The sequence below is a fragment of the Mytilus edulis genome, chromosome 11 (genome assembly GCF_963676685.1).
Source record: "Mytilus edulis chromosome 11, xbMytEdul2.2, whole genome shotgun sequence".
NCBI lineage: Eukaryota > Metazoa > Mollusca > Bivalvia > Mytilida > Mytilidae > Mytilus > Mytilus edulis.
In genome coordinates, this window is record NC_092354.1 from 2,405,807 (window position 1) to 2,427,312 (window position 21,506).

A 21,506-nucleotide genomic window follows, 5' to 3' on the forward strand; every position below is an offset into this window, starting at 1 on the left:
AACTTCCAAAATCAATCCCAACCTTCCTTTTGTGGTTATAAACCTTGTGTCAAAATTTCATAGATTTCTATTTACTTAAACTAAAGTTATAGTTCGAAAACCAAGAAAATGCTTATTTGGGCCCTTTTTGGCCCTTAATTCTTAAAATATTGGGACCAAAACTCCCAAAATCAATCTCAACCTTCCTTTTGTGGTCATAAACCTTGTGTTGAAATTTAATAGATTTCTATTCACTTTTACTAAAGTTAGAGTGCGAAAACTAAACGACGCCGCTGACGACAAAGACACTGCCGACGACGCCAACGTGATACCAATATACTACCAAAAAATTTTCAATTTTTGCGGTCGTATGAAAACTGCAAAATTTCCTTAAAATTACTAATTCAGGGCCAGCAACCTAACAACAGGTTGTCCAATTCATCTAAAAATTTCAGGGTAGATAGATCTTGACCTGATCAACAATTTAACCCCCGTCAGATTTGCTCTAAATGCTTTTGTTTTAAAGATATAAGCCAAAATATACATTTTACCCATGTGTTCTATTTTTACCCATGGCAGCCATCTTCGTTTGATGGCCAGGTCATCGGACATATTTTTTAAACTAAATACCCCAAGGATGATTGTGGCCAAGTTTGGTTAAATTTGGCCCAGTAGTTTCAGAGGAGAAGATTTTTGTAAAAGTTTACAGACGCTGGACGCCAAGTGATGAGAAAAGCTCACTTGACTGAAATTTTACAGCAAATCAACTAAAAAATTGTACTGTAGTGTCAGTAAGGACAAAAAGTCATATTTAGTTGAAAGTGCAGAGTTCAAAAAATGTAGTTAGAGTTATGAATTTTCGTTAATTCATATATATCACATTTTATAAGAAATATTAATATCAAACTGGGATAAAAAAAATCTCAATTATACTAAGAAAAGAATATTCAATGAATATTATACAATTACTGTCTTTTGGTGAGGTAAATGTGTGGTTTTATTGACTTTTGAAAAACTGATATTCACTGAGGCCAACGGTAGAAATGTATGTAAAGGAAAATATTTACCAAAATCAATTGTACATCAAACGTTTTTTTACCAAAATTATACACGTAAAATCACGCGACTTTTTGCGCGGTGAATATTCTTTTTCGCAGGTGAATATGCTTATTTATTCAAAATCCAATTCATATAGAAAAAACCTACTAAAGTTTTAGCAATATGGAATAATATACAATATGCTTCGTCGCAAACTCGTGTAAAACCTTAGACAAATAGTACAGTTGCATTTTATCGACTGGTCAGTGTTCGGAACCTATGATAGCAAATAGTTATACCGTATAATTGAGGACGAGAAAACGAATAAAAAGCTATATTTTGCAAGAAACAACTATCCATCAGAGACAAAATGACTTATAGATGTTAAACTGGTCCGCCTTTCCATCTTTACATGTAGCTTCCCACTTCGAGGTGAACACAACAGGGGTTCAGTTTGTATAGATGGGACAACATCCCTAATGCGCCTTGAAATGAGGAACTCAAAAGTCACGTGTAAAGAAAAAATCTCTGTGTAGTGATATTGGACATGTTTCTATTTTTAGCAAATGACTGAACTTAATTATTTGTGGTGATTAGGAAAGTAGAGGAACATAGAATAAATGTGTAAAAACTATGGAGCTATTGAATGTGTTCAAAGTATTAAATTTTCAAAGAACTTATTGTGTTAAAAAGGGGATATTTTACCACAAGGAGCCGCATCACAACAGGATGTTCGGGGTTTGCTAATTTACGGAAAAAGTAATCTCACTTCGTACCCCGAAAATTTAACCACATATGTGAAAATATCACAGCTTCGAAACAAGCTATCATACATATCCAAGTTAACGATATGGACTGAGCTACAGGAAAAAACGTTACCATTACCGCCTATGTAAAAACAATTAAAGATTTTGACCCAAATTAGAAGCTCAATTCCAGAGGTTGTCAGACTGATTTATGGATGATTTCACCTTGTACACCACCGAAAATGATGGTAAATAGTTTTTTATTTATACCTAGATATTATAAATTGTTTAAGCTAAATGTTATTGATAAAGATCAGCAAAAACTCAAGAAAATTTTCGCTTTTAAAATGCATCACTAGCACGGGGCTGAACACTTGTTTTAGGCACAATCATAAATTTGTTTACTTCCGAGAGTTCAAAAGGAATGTGTTTACTACATTGAAAAGGCAAGAAATAACTTTTAAATATTATTAAATTGTAAGTAAACATGACACAATATAGTCTTTGTTATGTAATATCACTCTGGTCTACAGGAATACCTGATAATCAAGGGAGATAACACACTTTATACGAGTAATGTGAGATTCATCATCGCATGTGCCTTTATCCAATGATTTGACCCCTCGTCAGTAGATATCATATGCACAAAAAAACAGACAAAAACAGTTACATGTTTTTAGAAAATCATGAATTATTATTTTAATGCACATGAGCAAAACAAAGGATATTGTCATTTCTCAGTGAAAAAGGGGGAGGGTCAAACCTTCTTGAAAACAATATTTCTGCACCTATTCAACTATTAAGCTAGTTAGCTACTACCCATGGTTCTAATACAAAAGGTTTAAATGAAGGTGGCTTAGCCACAAGGGAGAAGCATTTGTATTTCTTTGTGATTAAACTTTCAAGAATAGATTTTTCTCTCTCAATAATACTTTGTATTTAAATCAAATGATAACACAGCCTGAGTATATTTTTTTTGTCTTATTTCAGTTCCAGACATATCATTATTTTTCAACCTGAGATGGCAAACTAGAGGTTTTGAAAAGTCCTGAATAACTGGTAAGCATTTTGTTTTATTAATCAAGCTCTAATTGTTTATTTCTGGTATTTATGCAATTAAAATTACAGTCGGTATGTTAAAAATATGCTAATATGAAAACTGTTGCTATGGTCTTGGTATTAAATGAAAAGGCTTAGTTACAGATCGTTTGGACTCAATATTTCGAGTTAAATCTTGCGGCAACTGTTTCTCGTGTAACACTGCAAACTATATTCAGCGCTATTTTGATCTGTCGTTATTTAATGACGCCATAATACATGTGATGTCACAATGTTTCCGTTAAGACCTCATGTGGATTTCTCACTGATAAAAGGTTTTCACTGAAAAACATGTAAAAAACATTTTTTCTCAAATGGAATTATGTGAAAGGACAAGTTTTGAAAATTTGCACTTTATTGCACTCTAATTATATGATACAGATGACTTTCCCAGTAGTTTAGAGCGGTTTCAACAGTATTAAATACAGATTTCCACTAGTAAGAATAATTATTTTGGTGTTGTTTTTTTTATAAAACCTTCAGTTTTGCATAATTTCTCTGTCAAAATGCACTTTAAGGCACAAGAAAATTTTATAGAATGCTTTATCAGGGTCTGTGTATTGTAATTAAAGGTTATAATCAGAAGTTTTGTCCTTGATTTGACTAGTGGAGGTAATCTGGAAGAAATTACTTATACATACTCATTGTATTCAAAATAAATGAATATAGCGACGAAAGTGTCATTGCCTTATAGTGCTAAAACAACTTTATCTTTTTCAGAAATGGACAAAAAAAAAAAAGATTTATTCAGAATATTATACCGATGAAGATCACATAAAAATATTTGGAAAAATCAGAAGTATGGATTACAATATGGGACAACATCCCTAATGCGCCTTGAAATGAGGAACTCAAAAGTCACGTGTAAAGAAAAAAATCTCTGTGTAGTGATATTGGAGTAATTGGACATGTTTCTATTTTTAGCAAATGACTGAACTTAATTGTTTGTGGTGATTAGGAAAGTAGAGGAACATAGAATAAATGTGTAAAAACTATGGAGCTATTGAATGTGTTCAAAGTATTAAATTTTCAAAGAACTTATTGTGTTAAAAAGGGGATATTTTACCACAAGGAGCCGCATCACAACAGGATGTTCGGGGTTTGCTAATTTACGGAAAAAGTAATCTCACTTCGTACCCCGAAAATTTAACCACATATGTGAAAATATCACAGCTTCGAAACAAGCTATCATACATATCCAAGTTAACGATATGGACTGAGCTACAGGAAAAAACGTTACCATTACCGCCTATGTAAAAACAATTAAAGATTTTGACCCAAATTAGAAGCTCAATTCCAGAGGTTGTCAGACTGATTTATGGATGATTTCACCTTGTACACCACCGAAAATGATGGTAAATAGTTTTTTATTTATACCTAGATATTATAAATTGTTTAAGCTAAATGTTATTGATAAAGATCAGCAAAAACTCAAGAAAATTTTCGCTTTTAAAATGCATCACTAGCACGGGGCTGAACACTTGTTTTAGGCACAATCATAAATTTGTTTACTTCCGAGAGTTCAAAAGGAATGTGTTTACTACATTGAAAAGGCAAGAAATAACTTTTAAATATTATTAAATTGTAAGTAAACATGACACAATATAGTCTTTGTTATGTAATATCACTCTGGTCTACAGGAATACCTGATAATCAAGGGAGATAACACACTTTATACGAGTAATGTGAGATTCATCATCGCATGTGCCTTTATCCAATGATTTGACCCCTCGTCAGTAGATATCATATGCACAAAAAAACAGACAAAAACAGTTACATGTTTTTAGAAAATCATGAATTATTATTTTAATGCACATGAGCAAAACAAAGGATATTGTCATTTCTCAGTGAAAAAGGGGGAGGGTCAAACCTTCTTGAAAACAATATTTCTGCACCTATTCAACTATTAAGCTAGTTAGCTACTACCCATGGTTCTAATACAAAAGGTTTAAATGAAGGTGGCTAAGCCACAAGGGAGAAGCATTTGTATTTCTTTGTGATTAAACTTTCAAGAATAGATTTTTCTCTCTCAATAATACTTTGTATTTAAATCAAATGATAACACAGCCTGAGTATATTTTTTTTGTCTTATTTCAGTTCCAGACATATCATTATTTTTCAACCTGAGATGGCAAACTAGAGGTTTTGAAAAGTCCTGAATAACTGGTAAGCATTTTGTTTTATTAATCAAGCTCTAATTGTTTATTTCTGGTATTTATGCAATTAAAATTACAGTCGGTATGTTAAAAATATGCTAATATGAAAACTGTTGCTATGGTCTTGGTATTAAATGAAAAGGCTTAGTTACAGATCGTTTGGACTCAATATTTCGAGTTAAATCTTGCGGCAACTGTTTCTCGTGTAACACTGCAAACTATATTCAGCGCTATTTTGATCTGTCGTTATTTAATGACGCCATAATACATGTGATGTCACAATGTTTCCGTTAAGACCTCATGTGGATTTCTCACTGATAAAAGGTTTTCACTGAAAAACATGTAAAAAACATTTTTTCTCAAATGGAATTATGTGAAAGGACAAGTTTTGAAAATTTGCACTTTATTGCACTCTAATTATATGATACAGATGACTTTCCCAGTAGTTTAGAGCGGTTTCAACAGTATTAAATACAGATTTCCACTAGTAAGAATAATTATTTTGGTGTTGTTTTTTTTATAAAACCTTCAGTTTTGCATAATTTCTCTGTCAAAATGCACTTTAAGGCACAAGAAAATTTTATAGAATGCTTTATCAGGGTCTGTGTATTGTAATTAAAGGTTATAATCAGAAGTTTTGTCCTTGATTTGACTAGTGGAGGTAATCTGGAAGAAATTACTTATACATACTCATTGTATTCAAAATAAATGAATATAGCGACGAAAGTGTCATTGCCTTATAGTGCTAAAACAACTTTATTTTTTTTCAGAAATGGACAAAAAAAAAAAAGATTTATTCAGAATATTATACCGATGAAGATCACATAAAAATATTTGGAAAAATCAGAAGTATGGATTACAATATGGGACAACATCCCTAATGCGCCTTGAAATGAGGAACTCAAAAGTCACGTGTAAAGAAAAAAATCTCTGTGTAGTGATATTGGAGTAATTGGACATGTTTCTATTTTTAGCAAATGACTGAACTTAATTGTTTGTGGTGATTAGGAAAGTAGAGGAACATAGAATAAATGTGTAAAAACTATGGAGCTATTGAATGTGTTCAAAGTATTAAATTTTCAAAGAACTTATTGTGTTAAAAAGGGGATATTTTACCACAAGGAGCCGCATCACAACAGGATGTTCGGGGTTTGCTAATTTACGGAAAAAGTAATCTCACTTCGTACCCCGAAAATTTAACCACATATGTGAAAATGTCAAAGCTTCGAAACAAGCTATCATACATATCCAAGTTAACGATATGGACTGAGCTATAGGAAAAAACGTTACCATTACCGCCTATGTAAAAACAATTAAAGATTTTGACCCAAATTAGAAGCTCAATTCCAGAGGTTGTCAGACTGATTTATGGATGATTTCACCTTGTACACCACCGAAAATGATGGTAAGTAGTTTTTTATTTATACCTAGATATTATAAATTGTTTAAGCTAAATGTTATTGATAAAGATCAGCAAAAACTCAAGAAAATTTTCGCTTTTAAAATGCATCACTAGCACGGGGCTGAACACTTGTTTTAGGCACAATCATAAATTTGTTTACTTCCGAGAGTTCAAAAGGAATGTGTTTACTACATTGAAAAGGCAAGAAATAACTTTTAAATATTATTAAATTGTAAGTAAACATGACACAATATAGTCTTTGTTATGTAATATCACTCTGGTCTACAGGAATACCTGATAATCAAGGGAGATAACACACTTTATACGAGTAATGTGAGATTCATCATCGCATGTGCCTTTATCCAATGATTTGACCCCTCGTCAGTAGATATCATATGCACAAAAAAACAGACAAAAACAGTTACATGTTTTTAGAAAATCATGAATTATTATTTTAATGCACATGAGCAAAACAAAGGATATTGTCATTTCTCAGTGAAAAAGGGGGAGGGTCAAACCTTCTTGAAAACAATATTTCTGCACCTATTCAACTATTAAGCTAGTTAGCTACTACCCATGGTTCTAATACAAAAGGTTTAAATGAAGGTGGCTAAGCCACAAGGGAGAAGCATTTGTATTTCTTTGTGATTAAACTTTCAAGAATAGATTTTTCTCTCTCAATAATACTTTGTATTTAAATCAAATGATAACACAGCCTGAGTATATTTTTTTTGTCTTATTTCAGTTCCAGACATATCATTATTTTTCAACCTGAGATGGCAAAATAGAGGTTTTGAAAAGTCCTGAATAACTGGTAAGCATTTTGTTTTATTAATCAAGCTCTAATTGTTTATTTCTGGTATTTATGCAATTAAAATTACAGTCGGTATGTTAAAAATATGCTAATATGAAAACTGTTGCTATGGTCTTGGTATTAAATGAAAAGGCTTAGTTACAGATCGTTTGGACTCAAAATTTCGAGTTAAATCTTGCGGCAACTGTTTCTCGTGTAACACTGCAAACTATATTCAGCGCTATTTTGATCTGTCGTTATTTAATGACGCCATAATACATGTGATGTCACAATGTTTCCGTTAAGACCTCATGTGGATTTCTCACTGATAAAAGGTTTTCACTGAAAAACATGTAAAAAACATTTTTTCTCAAATGGAATTATGTGAAAGGACAAGTTTTGAAAATTTGCACTATATTGCACTCTAATTATATGATACAGATGACTTTCCCAGTAGTTTAGAGCGGTTTCAACAGTATTAAATACAAGATTTCCACTAGTAAGAATAATTATTTTGGTGTTGTTTTTTTTATAAAACCTTCAGTTTTGCATAATTTCTCTGTCAAAATGCACTTTAAGGCACAAGAAAATTTTATAGCATGCTTTATCAGGGTCTGTGTATTGTAATTAAAGGTTATAATCAGAAGTTTTGTCCTTGATTTGACTAGTGGAGGTAATCTGGAAGAAATTACTTATACATACTCATTGTATTCAAAATAAATGAATATAGCGACGAAAGTGTCATTGCCTTATAGTGCTAAAACAACTTTATTTTTTTTCAGAAATGGACAAAAAAACAAAGATTTATTCAGAATATTATACCGATGAAGATCACATAAAAATATTTGGAAAAATCAGAAGTATGGATTACATTATGGGACAACATCCCTAATGCGCCTTGAAATGAGGAACTCAAAAGTCACGTGAAAAGAAAAAAATCTCTGTGTAGTGATATTGGACATGTTTCTATTTTTAGCAAATGACTGAACTTAATTATTTGTGGTGATTAGGAAAGTAGAGGAACATAGAATAAATGTGTAAAAACTATGGAGCTATTGAATGTGTTCAAAGTATTAAATTTTCAAAGAACTTATTGTGTTAAAAATGGGATATTTTACCACAAGGAGCCGCATCACAACAGGATGTTCGGGGTTTTCTAATTTACGGAAAAAGTAATCTCACTTCGTACCCCGAAAATTTAACCACATATGTGAAAATGTCACAGCTTCGAAACAAGCTATCATACATATCCAAGTTAACGATATGGACTGAGCTACAGGAAAAAACGTTACCATTACCGCCTATGTAAAAACAATTAAAGATTTTGACCCAAATTAGAAGCTCAATTCCAGAGGTTGTCAGACTGATTTATGGATGATTTCACCTTGTACACCACCGAAAATGATGGTAAGTAGTTTTTTATTTATACCTAGATATTATAAATTGTTTAAGCTAAATGTTATTGATAAAGATCAGCAAAAACTCAAGAAAATTTTCGCTTTTAAAATGCATCACTAGCACGGGGCTGAACACTTGTTTTAGGCACAATCATAAATTTGTTTACTTCCGAGAGTTCAAAAGGAATGTGTTTACTACATTGAAAAGGCAAGAAATAACTTTTAAATATTATTAAATTGTAAGTAAACATGACACAATATAGTCTTTGTTATGTAATATCACTCTGGTCTACAGGAATACCTGATAATCAAGGGAGATAACACACTTTATACGAGTAATGTGAGATTCATCATCGCATGTGCCTTTATCCAATGATTTGACCCCTCGTCAGTAGATATCATATGCACAAAAAAACAGACAAAAACAGTTACATGTTTTTAGAAAATCATGAATTATTATTTTAATGCACATGAGCAAAACAAAGGATATTGTCATTTCTCAGTGAAAAAGGGGGAGGGTCAAACCTTCTTGAAAACAATATTTCTGCACCTATTCAACTATTAAGCTAGTTAGCTACTACCCATGGTTCTAATACAAAAGGTTTAAATGAAGGTGGCTAAGCCACAAGGGAGAAGCATTTGTATTTCTTTGTGATTAAACTTTCAAGAATAGATTTTTCTCTCTCAATAATACTTTGTATTTAAATCAAATGATAACACAGCCTGAGTATATTTTTTTTGTCTTATTTCAGTTCCAGACATATCATTATTTTTCAACCTGAGATGGCAAAATAGAGGTTTTGAAAAGTCCTGAATAACTGGTAAGCATTTTGTTTTATTAATCAAGCTCTAATTGTTTATTTCTGGTATTTATGCAATTAAAATTACAGTCGGTATGTTAAAAATATGCTAATATGAAAACTGTTGCTATGGTCTTGGTATTAAATGAAAAGGCTTAGTTACAGATCGTTTGGACTCAATATTTCGAGTTAAATCTTGCGGCAACTGTTTCTCGTGTAACACTGCAAACTATATTCAGCGCTATTTTGATCTGTCGTTATTTAATGACGCCATAATACATGTGATGTCACAATGTTTCCGTTAAGACCTCATGTGGATTTCTCACTGATAAAAGGTTTTCACTGAAAAACATGTAAAAAACATTTTTTCTCAAATGGAATTATGTGAAAGGACAAGTTTTGAAAATTTGCACTATATTGCACTCTAATTATATGATACAGATGACTTTCCCAGTAGTTTAGAGCGGTTTCAACAGTATTAAATACAAGATTTCCACTAGTAAGAATAATTATTTTGGTGTTGTTTTTTTTATAAAACCTTCAGTTTTGCATAATTTCTCTGTCAACGTGCACTTTAAGGCACAAGAAAATTTTATAGCATACTTTATCAGGGTGTGTGTATTGTAATTAAAGGTTATAATCAGAAGTTTTGTCCTTGATTTGACTAGTGGAGGTAATCTGGAAGAAATTACTTATACATACTCATTGTATTCAAAATAAATGAATATAGCGACGAAAGTGTCATTGCCTTATAGTGCTAAAACAACTTTATTTTTTTTCAGAAATGGACAAAAAAACAAAGATTTATTCAGAATATTATACCGATGAAGATCACATAAAAATATTTGGAAAAATCAGAAGTATGGATTACATTATGGGACAACATCCCTAATGCGCCTTGAAATGAGGAACTCAAAAGTCACGTGAAAAGAAAAAAATCTCTGTGTAGTGATATTGGACATGTTTCTATTTTTAGCAAATGACTGAACTTAATTATTTGTGGTGATTAGGAAAGTAGAGGAACATAGAATAAATGTGTAAAAACTATGGAGCTATTGAATGTGTTCAAAGTATTAAATTTTCAAAGAACTTATTGTGTTAAAAATGGGATATTTTACCACAAGGAGCCGCATCACAACAGGATGTTCGGGGTTTGCTAATTTACGGAAAAAGTAATCTCACTTCGTACCCCGAAAATTTAACCACATATGTGAAAATGTCACAGCTTCGAAACAAGCTATCATACATATCCAAGTTAACGATATGGACTGAGCTACAGGAAAAAACGTTACCATTACCGCCTATGTAAAAACAATTAAAGATTTTGACCCAAATTAGAAGCTCAATTCCAGAGGTTGTCAGACTGATTTATGGATGATTTCACCTTGTACACCACCGAAAATGATGGTAAGTAGTTTTTTATTTATACCTAGATATTATAAATTGTTTAAGCTAAATGTTATTGATAAAGATCAGCAAAAACTCAAGAAAATTTTCGCTTTTAAAATGCATCACTAGCACGGGGCTGAACACTTGTTTTAGGCACAATCATAAATTTGTTTACTTCCGAGAGTTCAAAAGGAATGTGTTTACTACATTGAAAAGGCAAGAAATAACTTTTAAATATTATTAAATTGTAAGTAAACATGACACAATATAGTCTTTGTTATGTAATATCACTCTGGTCTACAGGAATACCTGATAATCAAGGGAGATAACACACTTTATACGAGTAATGTGAGATTCATCATCGCATGTGCCTTTATCCAATGATTTGACCCCTCGTCAGTAGATATCATATGCACAAAAAAACCGACAAAAACAGTTACATGTTTTTAGAAAATCATGAATTATTATTTTAATGCACATGAGCAAAACAAAGGATATTGTCATTTCTCAGTGAAAAAGGGGGAGGGTCAAACCTTCTTGAAAACAATATTTCTGCACCTATTCAACTATTAAGCTAGTTAGCTACTACCCATGGTTCTAATACAAAAGGTTTAAATGAAGGTGGCTAAGCCACAAGGGAGAAGCATTTGTATTTCTTTGTGATTAAACTTTCAAGAATAGATTTTTCTCTCTCAATAATACTTTGTATTTAATTCAAATGATAACACAGCCTGAGTATATTTTTTTTGTCTTATTTCAGTTCCAGACATATCATTATTTTTCAACCTGAGATGGCAAAATAGAGGTTTTGAAAAGTCCTGAATAACTGGTAAGCATTTTGTTTTATTAATCAAGCTCTAATTGTTTATTTCTGGTATTTATGCAATTAAAATTACAGTCGGTATGTTAAAAATATGCTAATATGAAAACTGTTGCTATGGTCTTGGTATTAAATGAAAAGGCTTAGTTACAGATCGTTTGGACTCAATATTTCGAGTTAAATCTTGCGGCAACTGTTTCTCGTGTAACACTGCAAACTATATTCAGCGCTATTTTGATCTGTCGTTATTTAATGACGCCATAATACATGTGATGTCACAATGTTTCCGTTAAGACCTCATGTGGATTTCTCACTGATAAAAGGTTTTCACTGAAAAACATGTAAAAAACATTTTTTCTCAAATGGAATTATGTGAAAGGACAAGTTTTGAAAATTTGCACTATATTGCACTCTAATTATATGATACAGATGACTTTCCCAGTAGTTTAGAGCGGTTTCAACAGTATTAAATACAAGATTTCCACTAGTAAGAATAATTATTTTGGTGTTGTTTTTTTTATAAAACCTTCAGTTTTGCATAATTTCTCTGTCAAAATGCACTTTAAGGCACAAGAAAATTTTATAGCATGCTTTATCAGGGTCTGTGTATTGTAATTAAAGGTTATAATCAGAAGTTTTGTCCTTGATTTGACTAGTGGAGGTAATCTGGAAGAAATTACTTATACATACTCATTGTATTCAAAATAAATGAATATAGCGACGAAAGTGTCATTGCCTTATAGTGCTAAAACAACTTTATTTTTTTTCAGAAATGGACAAAAAACAAAGATTTATTCAGAATATTATACCGATGAAGATCACATAAAAATATTTGGAAAAATCAGAAGTATGGATTACATTATGGGACAACATCCCTAATGCGCCTTGAAATGAGGAACTCAAAAGTCACGTGAAAAGAAAAAAATCTCTGTGTAGTGATATTGGACATGTTTCTATTTTTAGCAAATGACTGAACTTAATTATTTGTGGTGATTAGGAAAGTAGAGGAGCATAGAATAAATGTGTAAAAACTATGGAGCTATTGAATGTGTTCAAAGTATTAAATTTTCAAAGAACTTATTGTGTTAAAAAGGGGATATTTTACCACAAGGAGCCGCATCACAACAGGATGTTCGGGGTTTGCTAATTTACGGAAAAAGTAATCTCACTTCGTACCCCGAAAATTTAACCACATAATGTGAAAATGTCACAGCTTCGAAACAAGCTATCATACATATCCAAGTTAACGATATGGACTGAGCTACAGGAAAAAACGTTACCATTACCGCCTATGTAAAAACAATTAAAGATTTTGACCCAGATGTGAATTATTAAAGGTCAACGTCTCGAAATCCTATGCACGTTTGAGTTTAAATCCCGCGATAATTACAAGAGTACATCAAAATGACATATAATTAATATTCGTTAATTTTATATACTCAGAATGAATAGCTTGATCGTTAATACAGAGAATGACATAAATTTAAAATAAAAAAAATATGTTGTATGATTGCAAACGAGAGAACTATTAACCAGAGTAAATGACAGATGAAAGCAACCATAAGTCATCATACAGGAAATCCATACCGAATAGTAAGCTCTCAGAAGGTTCCGAAATAAAACAATTAAAACCATAAAATAAGTCATCCTGTTGCTGTAAAGACTTCATAACAGTTGTGTTTATGAATGAGATGGGTTAAAAAAAGCATCAATCTGTCAATTGCTTTCTTTTGCTTACTGCGCTACATCGATAAGTATCAATTTCATTTTTCGCGAAAAGAGTAATATTTTGTTAAAAAGAAAACAACCAAAACACCAAAGTTACATTAATTTCAGTTCTGTTCCAGTATCCATTTGCAGTTTTTCTTAAATATTTTTTTACATTTTTTTCTTATATACAAAGGGTTACCGTGCATAGGTTTAGTATCATAGACCCGAACTTTTAATTATCTTTTAAACAAAACAGGTAACTGTTATGGTGACTTTTGCATGAAATTTTATAGGTACAAGGACACGTTATCGGCACTACTTGATAATAGAAATTTTCACTAATGGTAGTATCAAATTTGATAGAATTTTTCGTTATATTCTTTGTCAAAGATGTAGTTTATATTATGATATGTTAACAAGAATGTGTCCAAAGTACATGGATGCCCCACTCGCACTATCCTTTACCATGTTTTATGGACCGTGAAATTGAGTAATAATCTAATTTGGCATTAAAATTAGAAAGATTATACTATAGGGAACATACGTACTAAGTTTCAAGTTGATTGGACTTCAATTTGATCAAAAACTACCTGGACTAAAAACTTTAACATAAAACTCCCGCTTTCATTTTCTATGTTTAGTGGACCGTGAAATTGGGGTCAAAAGTCTAATTTGGCTATAAAATTAAAAAGATCATATCATAAGCAACAAGTGTACTAAGTTTCAAGTTGATTGGACTTCAGCTTCATCAAAAATCACCTTGACCAAAAACTTTAACCTGAAACTCCCACTTTCATTTTCTATGTTCAGTGGACCGTGAAATTGGGGTCAAAAGTCTAATTTGGTTTTAAAATTAAAAAGATCATATCATAAGCAACAAGTGTACTAAGTGTCAAGTTGATTGGACTTCAGCTTCATCGAAAACTACCTTGACCAAATAGTTTAACCTGGACGGACGGACCAACGGATGCACAGACGGACGAACGAAGCCACAGACCAGAAAACATAATGCCCCTCTACTATCGTAGGTGGGGCATAAAAATGAAACACAATGATAGGTCACCGAGTTTGTTTTCAAGCTACAGACTGAAAATATGAAACAGTTTGTATGGATTATACACGGAAAGGGTATCATTATATGAATATTTGAAGGTAAAATGAATGATAGAATTTCAAATAAAAATGTGGCAAGATAGCTCTTATAAAATGCATCCAGAATACCAACAGAAAAATGGAGGCACCATGGGTTTTATCCTGTTAAGCATACATGACATATAACATAAAATGAACATTTTCCTGTAAATTGTAGTAGACATAGCCCTGTCTCCGTATTGCAGAGAGTAATTTGACTTGACCTGTAATTGTTAATTCTTTATACATTGTTACTTGAATGGAGAGTTGTGTCATTGGAACTTATACCACATCTTCTTATTTGTTTGTACATTTATCTCTGATTCAGTGATGTTTAAGAAAGTCCGAAAACAATGGAGTGAGATCGATATACATGATATAAGGCAGTTTTAAAATACGTATCAGAATTCATGGAATTACAGATTTATCTTCAATTTTCAAATACCAGACTAAAATACAATCTTTTGATACCATTTTAATTTCTAGCGGCTATGTTCAAGATCGACTTCGTCTAAGCAGAGGTTCAGTACGTGCCAGAGGCAAGATACATTTTCTACATATTTTTAACTTTTGTCATTTTTCATATCATGAAAAACATGTAATCGAATATTCTGTAATTACCGAGTAGAAAAGTAATATACTAGTAGGAACTAATAAATAATTCGGTCCAAGGCCTGGTTGATGAAAGGGAATTATCGACAACACAAAATGCAGGAAATAATTGTGTACAAGAATTGAATAAATTAATCAAATGGTCGCCCATTTACAGTAACTGTAAGTAGAAAAAGGCATAAACTTGCATCTGCATGGTTAGTAAGATTGTACAAGTAAAATGAAAACCAGTATTCCACATGGCTAAGGTGTTAATTGACTTCTTAATTAATGACTTAATAGTATTATACTATGTACACGAATTGAGAACCCGCTTATCTATCTAATTTATTCTTCCCGTTAAGTGGACAACCTTAGCGTGAATACAAGTACTTCTTCGTGACAATTACAGCTAATTTCTTTATTTATGCAGGGTAAGACTTTGGTAAGTTTGATTGCTTTGTTTGTATATTGACAATTGGGATTGGGATAACTTTCAATCAAATTTTAATATAACATATACAAGTCGATCTTTATAATAGTGCTTGAGCTAGTAAGGTTTATACAAACAAAGCAAGCAAGCCAACTAAAATTTTACTCTACAAGCATTAGGAAATTAGCTGTAATGGTACAATTAAAACCAGGAGTATTTGAGATTGTAAATAAATTACTGCAACCCAAAACACAGCCGTAGTCCGTTTTAAAATCTTTTAATGTGTCATTGTAAATAACGTTGTCTTGTAAATATAATTTTTTTTTTTTTATTTATATGATTCTCATATTGCTGTACATGTGAACGCAAAAACTTAATCGGGTGAGTGTGTGTCCATGTCTGCATGGTCACTGCTTATCAATCGTAAGCCTCAACAATTTTGATGAACTTTCGGGAATTATCGCTTGATTTAATAGTTCAGATTTTTAGATTAGACATGCACCGTTAAATGTGAAACTGATCTTACTAGGATCATTTTCAGAATAAAAGTCCCTTAACCTTTGTTAAGTTATCGCATGCACGTGAGTAACTTACTTGAAAAGTACATGATTCCGTCTTCGCAGTTTTACTAAACATACAACTTTTCAGTAATTACTGCCAAACATCACTATACTGCATATAAGATGTATACTCCCCTCCCCTCTCCCCTAAAAAACAACTAACCAGTTCATCATTAGAACCCCAAATTATTCATTGTGGAAATATTGCACTTAAAAATAGGGGCAAAAGATAAAAAAGAATTAGATAAACAGACAAAAAATAGTTCACAGAACACAACATAGGAAACAAGGACTGAGCAACACAAACCACACCAAAAACTTGGGAGATCTCACGCGTTCAGGAAGGGTAAGCATATCCTGTTCCACATGTGGCACCCGTTGTGTTCTCATATTACCCATAATTCCAATTTGATTTGATAGCTTTGTTTTAATTTGTGTTTCAGACGCGAATTATTCAGTTTTTGGTTAAAATGCACACAATTGTTTTTGAGGATAATAATATTATGAACCTGTATATGCCTAAATTCTTAAAACATAGAAAACTGTTTAGTGTCATTAAATATCAGCTGTATTTGTACGAGGCTAGGATACAGGTGTAATGCGAGCTTTTTAAACTATGATCACAAATTCAGCTGAAGACGGGTTCGAAAAAAAAAGAATCTCGAATGGTCAACAATAGTACATCGCTTAAGGTCAATAATTGTTTATTTTAACATAACAACTAATTTCAACAGTAAAAACAAAAAACAAAACATTGTCCAATTTGAAACAGAAGTGTTCGAGTTTTAAGGGTATATAAACAAAACATAATGTTTTATTTTATTTTATTTTTTTCTGAAAATACATGTATTGGCCATGGGTTAAGAAGATTTTGATTGTATGGATAAATATCTTTTTCTTCTAAAATCCTAAAATTTCATTAAAAGAAAGGTATGCGAAAGTTTAAAACATCATTCTTCTCACCTCTTGAGTCTCTTTTTCATATTCTAATGGAAAATTTTCTTAAGGTCAGATCTAAGTAAGGGCATGCAAATATTATAATTTCACCGAGGGGAGCGAGACAAAACACACTGTAATATTTGTTTATGTCAAAAACAAAAAACGATATCTCCTGCTTTTAATGTAATCCTTTAAAAGTTACAACACTGTATAGTAATGCAAGAATATAAGTACATGTGTGTACAAAATGTAGGAGTGTACCATCTTTCAATGTATTTTGCCCTTCTGTATATACTACGTTACAGTAAAGGAGTTTTTATTTATCGTAGACGAATATGTCCTCTCAAAATGTATGCCCTTTATAATATTTCTTCATTGTTCAGTAGCTGTCAAAATTCTTATTCTATTTTGATGAAAACTACCATCTAATCACATTCAACAAACACACCCTACACCAATCATACACTTCTGACACAACTACCATCTACTCACATTCCACCAACACACCCTACACCAATCATACACTACCAACACAACTACCATATACTCACATTCCACCAACACACCCTACACCAATCATACACTACCAACACAACTATCATCTAATCCCATTCCGAAACACACCGTACACCAATCATACACTATTAACAAAACTACCATCTAATCACATTCCACCAACACATCTCACACCAATCATACACTAGAAAATGGTGGGTAAAAAAACCCAATTTGTGAATTCTTATCTGGAGCTCTGATACTAGCTCTATTGCTTATAGTATCTGAGATATGGACTTGACCACCAAAACTTAACCTTGTTCACTGATCCATGAAATGAGGTCGAGGTCAAGTCCACCTTCTAAAATATATAGCTTTCAAGAAGTGAGCTAACGCCACTGCCGTAGCCGCCGCCGGATCACTATCCCTATGTCGAGCTTTCTGCAACAAAAGTTGTAGGCTCGACGAAAACTACCATCTAATCACATTCCACCAACATACCTAACACCAATCCTACACTATTAACAAAACTACCATCTAATCACATTCCACCAACACACCTAACACCAATCCTACACTATTAACAAAACTACTATCTAATCACATTCCACCAACACACCCTACACCCATCATACACTATTAACAAAACTAAGTTCTAATCCCATTCCATCAACACACCCTACACCAATCAAACACTATTAACACAAGAGTGCACACGCTGAAATGTCTCGCCTTCTATACTAATCATTGATATTATGTTTATAGTCCTAAGTATAAAGCTAAGCTTTAATACAACTGTCACATAAACTTAACATTAACCAAGATAACTAAACAAAGACCAATGAACCTTGAAAATGAGGTTAAGGTCAGATGAACCATGCCAGGCAGACATGTACAGCTAGCAATGCTTCTATACAACATATATAGTTGACCTATTACTTATAGTTTAAGAAAAATAGACCAAAACACAGAAACTTAACACTGTGCAATGAACCGTGAAAATGAGGTCACGGTCAAATAAAACCTGCGCGACTGACATAAAGATCATAAAATATTTCCATACACCAAATATAGATGACCTACGGCATCTAGTATTAGATAAAAAGACCAAAACTCAAAAACTTAACTTTGACCACTGAACCATGAAAATGAGGTCAAGGTCACATGACATCTGCCCGCTAGATAGGTACACCTTACAATCATTCCATACAACAAATATAGTAGACCTATTGCATATAGTATGAGAAAAACAGACCAAAACACAAAAATTTAACTATAACCACTGAACCATGAAAATGAGGTCAAGGTCAGATGACACCTGCCAGTTGGACTTGTACACCTTACAGTCCTTCCATACACCGAATATACTAGCCCTATTGCTTGTAGTATCTGAGATATGGACTTGACCACCAAAACTTAACCTTGTTCACTGATCCATGAAATGAGGTCGAGGTCAAGTGAAAACTGTTTGACAGACATGAGGACCTTTCAAGGTACGCACATATCAAATATAATTATCCTATTACTTATAATAAGAGAGAATTCAACATTACAAAAAATCTTAACTTTTTTTTCAAGTGGTCACTGAACCATGAAAATGAGGTCAAGGACATTGGACATGTGACTGACGGAAACTTCGTAACATGAGGTATATATATACAAAGTATGAAGCATACAGGTCTTCCACCTTCTAAAATATAAAGCTTTTAAGAAGTAAGCTAACACCGCCGCCGCCGCCGCCGCCGGATCACTATCCCTTTGTCGAGCTTTCTGCAACAAAAGTTGCAGGCTCGACAAAAACTACATTTTAATGACATTCCAACAACAAACCCTACACCAATCATGCAATACATGTATGACATTCCAACAACACACCCTACACTAATCATACATTATTAACAAAACTACCATGTAATCACATTCCACCAACCGATTAACAAAACTACGATCTAATCACATTCCACTAACACACCTTACACCAATCATACACTACCAACACAACTATCATCTAATCACATTCAACCAACACACCCTACACCAATCCTACACTATTAGCAAAACTACCATCTAATCACATCCACCAACACACCTAACACAAATCCTACACTATTAACAAAACTGTCATCTAATCACATTCTACCAACACACCCTACACCAATCAAACACTATTAACAAAACTATCATCTAATCACATTCCACCAACAAACCCTACACCAATAATACACTATTAACAAAATTACCATCTAATCACATTCACCAACACACCCTACACCAATCATACACTATTAACAAAACTACCATCTAATCACATTCCACCATCCGATCTTAAACCAATCATACACTATTAACAAAATTACCATCTAATCACATTCACCAACACACCCTACACCAACCATACCTTACACTGATCATACCTTACCAACAAAACTACCATCTAATCACATTCCACCATCCGATCTTAAACCAATCATACACTATTAACAAAATTACCATCTAATCACATTCACCAACACACCCTACACCAATCATACACTATTAACAAAACTACCATCTAATCACATTCCACCAACACATCTCACACCAATCATACACTATTAACAAAATTACAATCTAATCACATTCACCAACACACCCTACACCAATCATACACTACCAACAAAACTACCACCTAATCACAAACCACCAACACACCCTACACCAATCATACACTATTAACAAAACTACCACCTAATCACAAACCACCAACACACCCTACACCAATCATACACTACCAACACAACTACCATCTAATCACATTCTACCAACACACCTTACACCAACCATACACTACTGACACAACTACCATCTAATCACTTTCCACCAACACACCTTACACCAACCATACCTTACCATCACAACTACCATTTATTATCTGTCTCTGTTGTTTGGTATTTAGTTTTTAGAGAATAAAATATCTATCTATCTAATAACAATAAAACTGAATGTTACCTGTTTTGATTTCACCCAAGGACTGCATCCTTGCTCTGTTAACCATTTTGTTACATCAATCCGTCCATACTTAGCAGCATAATGTAAAGCTGTTTGTCCATCCTATAACAATATAAAATTATAAACATGTTAATGGTGTGTGATAAAAAAATCATGAGAGGAGTCAAACAATTTACCAAATGTAAGAACTATAACATCAGGTAAGAAAATATCCAATTATATTTGTGTATAAACTATTAAATGGTAGATTAAGATATAAATTCACTTTTTCTGATTCAGTGAAACAAAAAAGGTAAAAAAAAATAATACTCTTAATTATATAAGTATAACAAGTCAAATAATAGCAGCCCTCACTTTATATAAGTCTCACTAGTATGTGTTGTCCATTTAACATGTATGATAAACAACATGATTTTATGTTGATTCAGTAGAATGATCAAAGTTGAAAAAAAACTTTTTTCAAGAAACATTAAAACGAGTAATATTTTCTGATTCAGTACGAAGAGACAAGAAAAATAAGACCCCACTTTATATAATTCTGTCAAGTATTTCTTCTTTTTAAAAGATGTTTTACATTAAATCTGCAGAATTAACATTATCTAACTAAAAAATTAACAGAACTTATTCTCATCAACTTCTCATTAAAATCAGATGTTTACAAAATAATTTCTCGTTAAGAAAAAAATGAAACGTTTACTATCTGATTCAGTTCTGTGTTACGAATAAAATGAGACCCCACTTTATATAATTCTAACAAATATATGTTGTCCATTAAATCTGTCTGATTAACAGCATGATTTTGTGTAGATTCTGTATAAAGTGATGTTTAGTCAGAGTAAGGTCATTATATCTATCATTACCCTGGTGGATGTAACTTCTAACTGACTTCCGTGAGTGACCAGGAAAGTCACAACCTCCAGGTGTCCTCTCTCAGCCGCACACATTAATGGTGTCATTCCTAACTGTAATATCAACATATAACAGACATCAAAACTTGTGTCATAAACTGGACAATGTTGTGTAATAAATATAAACAAAATA

At 32.5% G+C, this 21,506-nt stretch overlaps 1 protein-coding gene and 2 long non-coding RNA genes across 4 annotated transcripts in view; 2 read left to right on the plus strand and 1 right to left on the minus strand.

The window, feature by feature from the left end:
* The window catches only part of LOC139493899 (uncharacterized), a 426,642-nt gene that overhangs the window by 235,911 nt on the left and 169,225 nt on the right, over nt 1-21,506 (plus strand). The window lies entirely within an intron of this gene.
* Nucleotides 1-21,506, minus strand: part of LOC139493895 (uncharacterized) — a 92,535-nt gene that overhangs the window by 55,937 nt on the left and 15,092 nt on the right. For both annotated transcript variants that reach the window (XM_071282059.1, XM_071282060.1), the window contains one exon: nt 20,466-20,567. In XM_071282059.1, the coding sequence (XP_071138160.1) occupies nt 20,466-20,567 (102 nt within the window). The remainder of the gene's footprint in view (nt 1-20,465; nt 20,568-21,506) is intronic.
* Nucleotides 1,480-12,825, plus strand: LOC139495041 (uncharacterized). Its single transcript, XR_011657241.1, has 11 exons — nt 1,480-2,011; nt 2,754-2,822; nt 3,582-4,216; nt 4,959-5,027; nt 5,788-6,422; nt 7,165-7,233; nt 7,995-8,619; nt 9,362-9,430; nt 10,192-10,816; nt 11,559-11,627; nt 12,389-12,825. It is a non-coding gene; the product is annotated as an uncharacterized lncRNA (long non-coding RNA).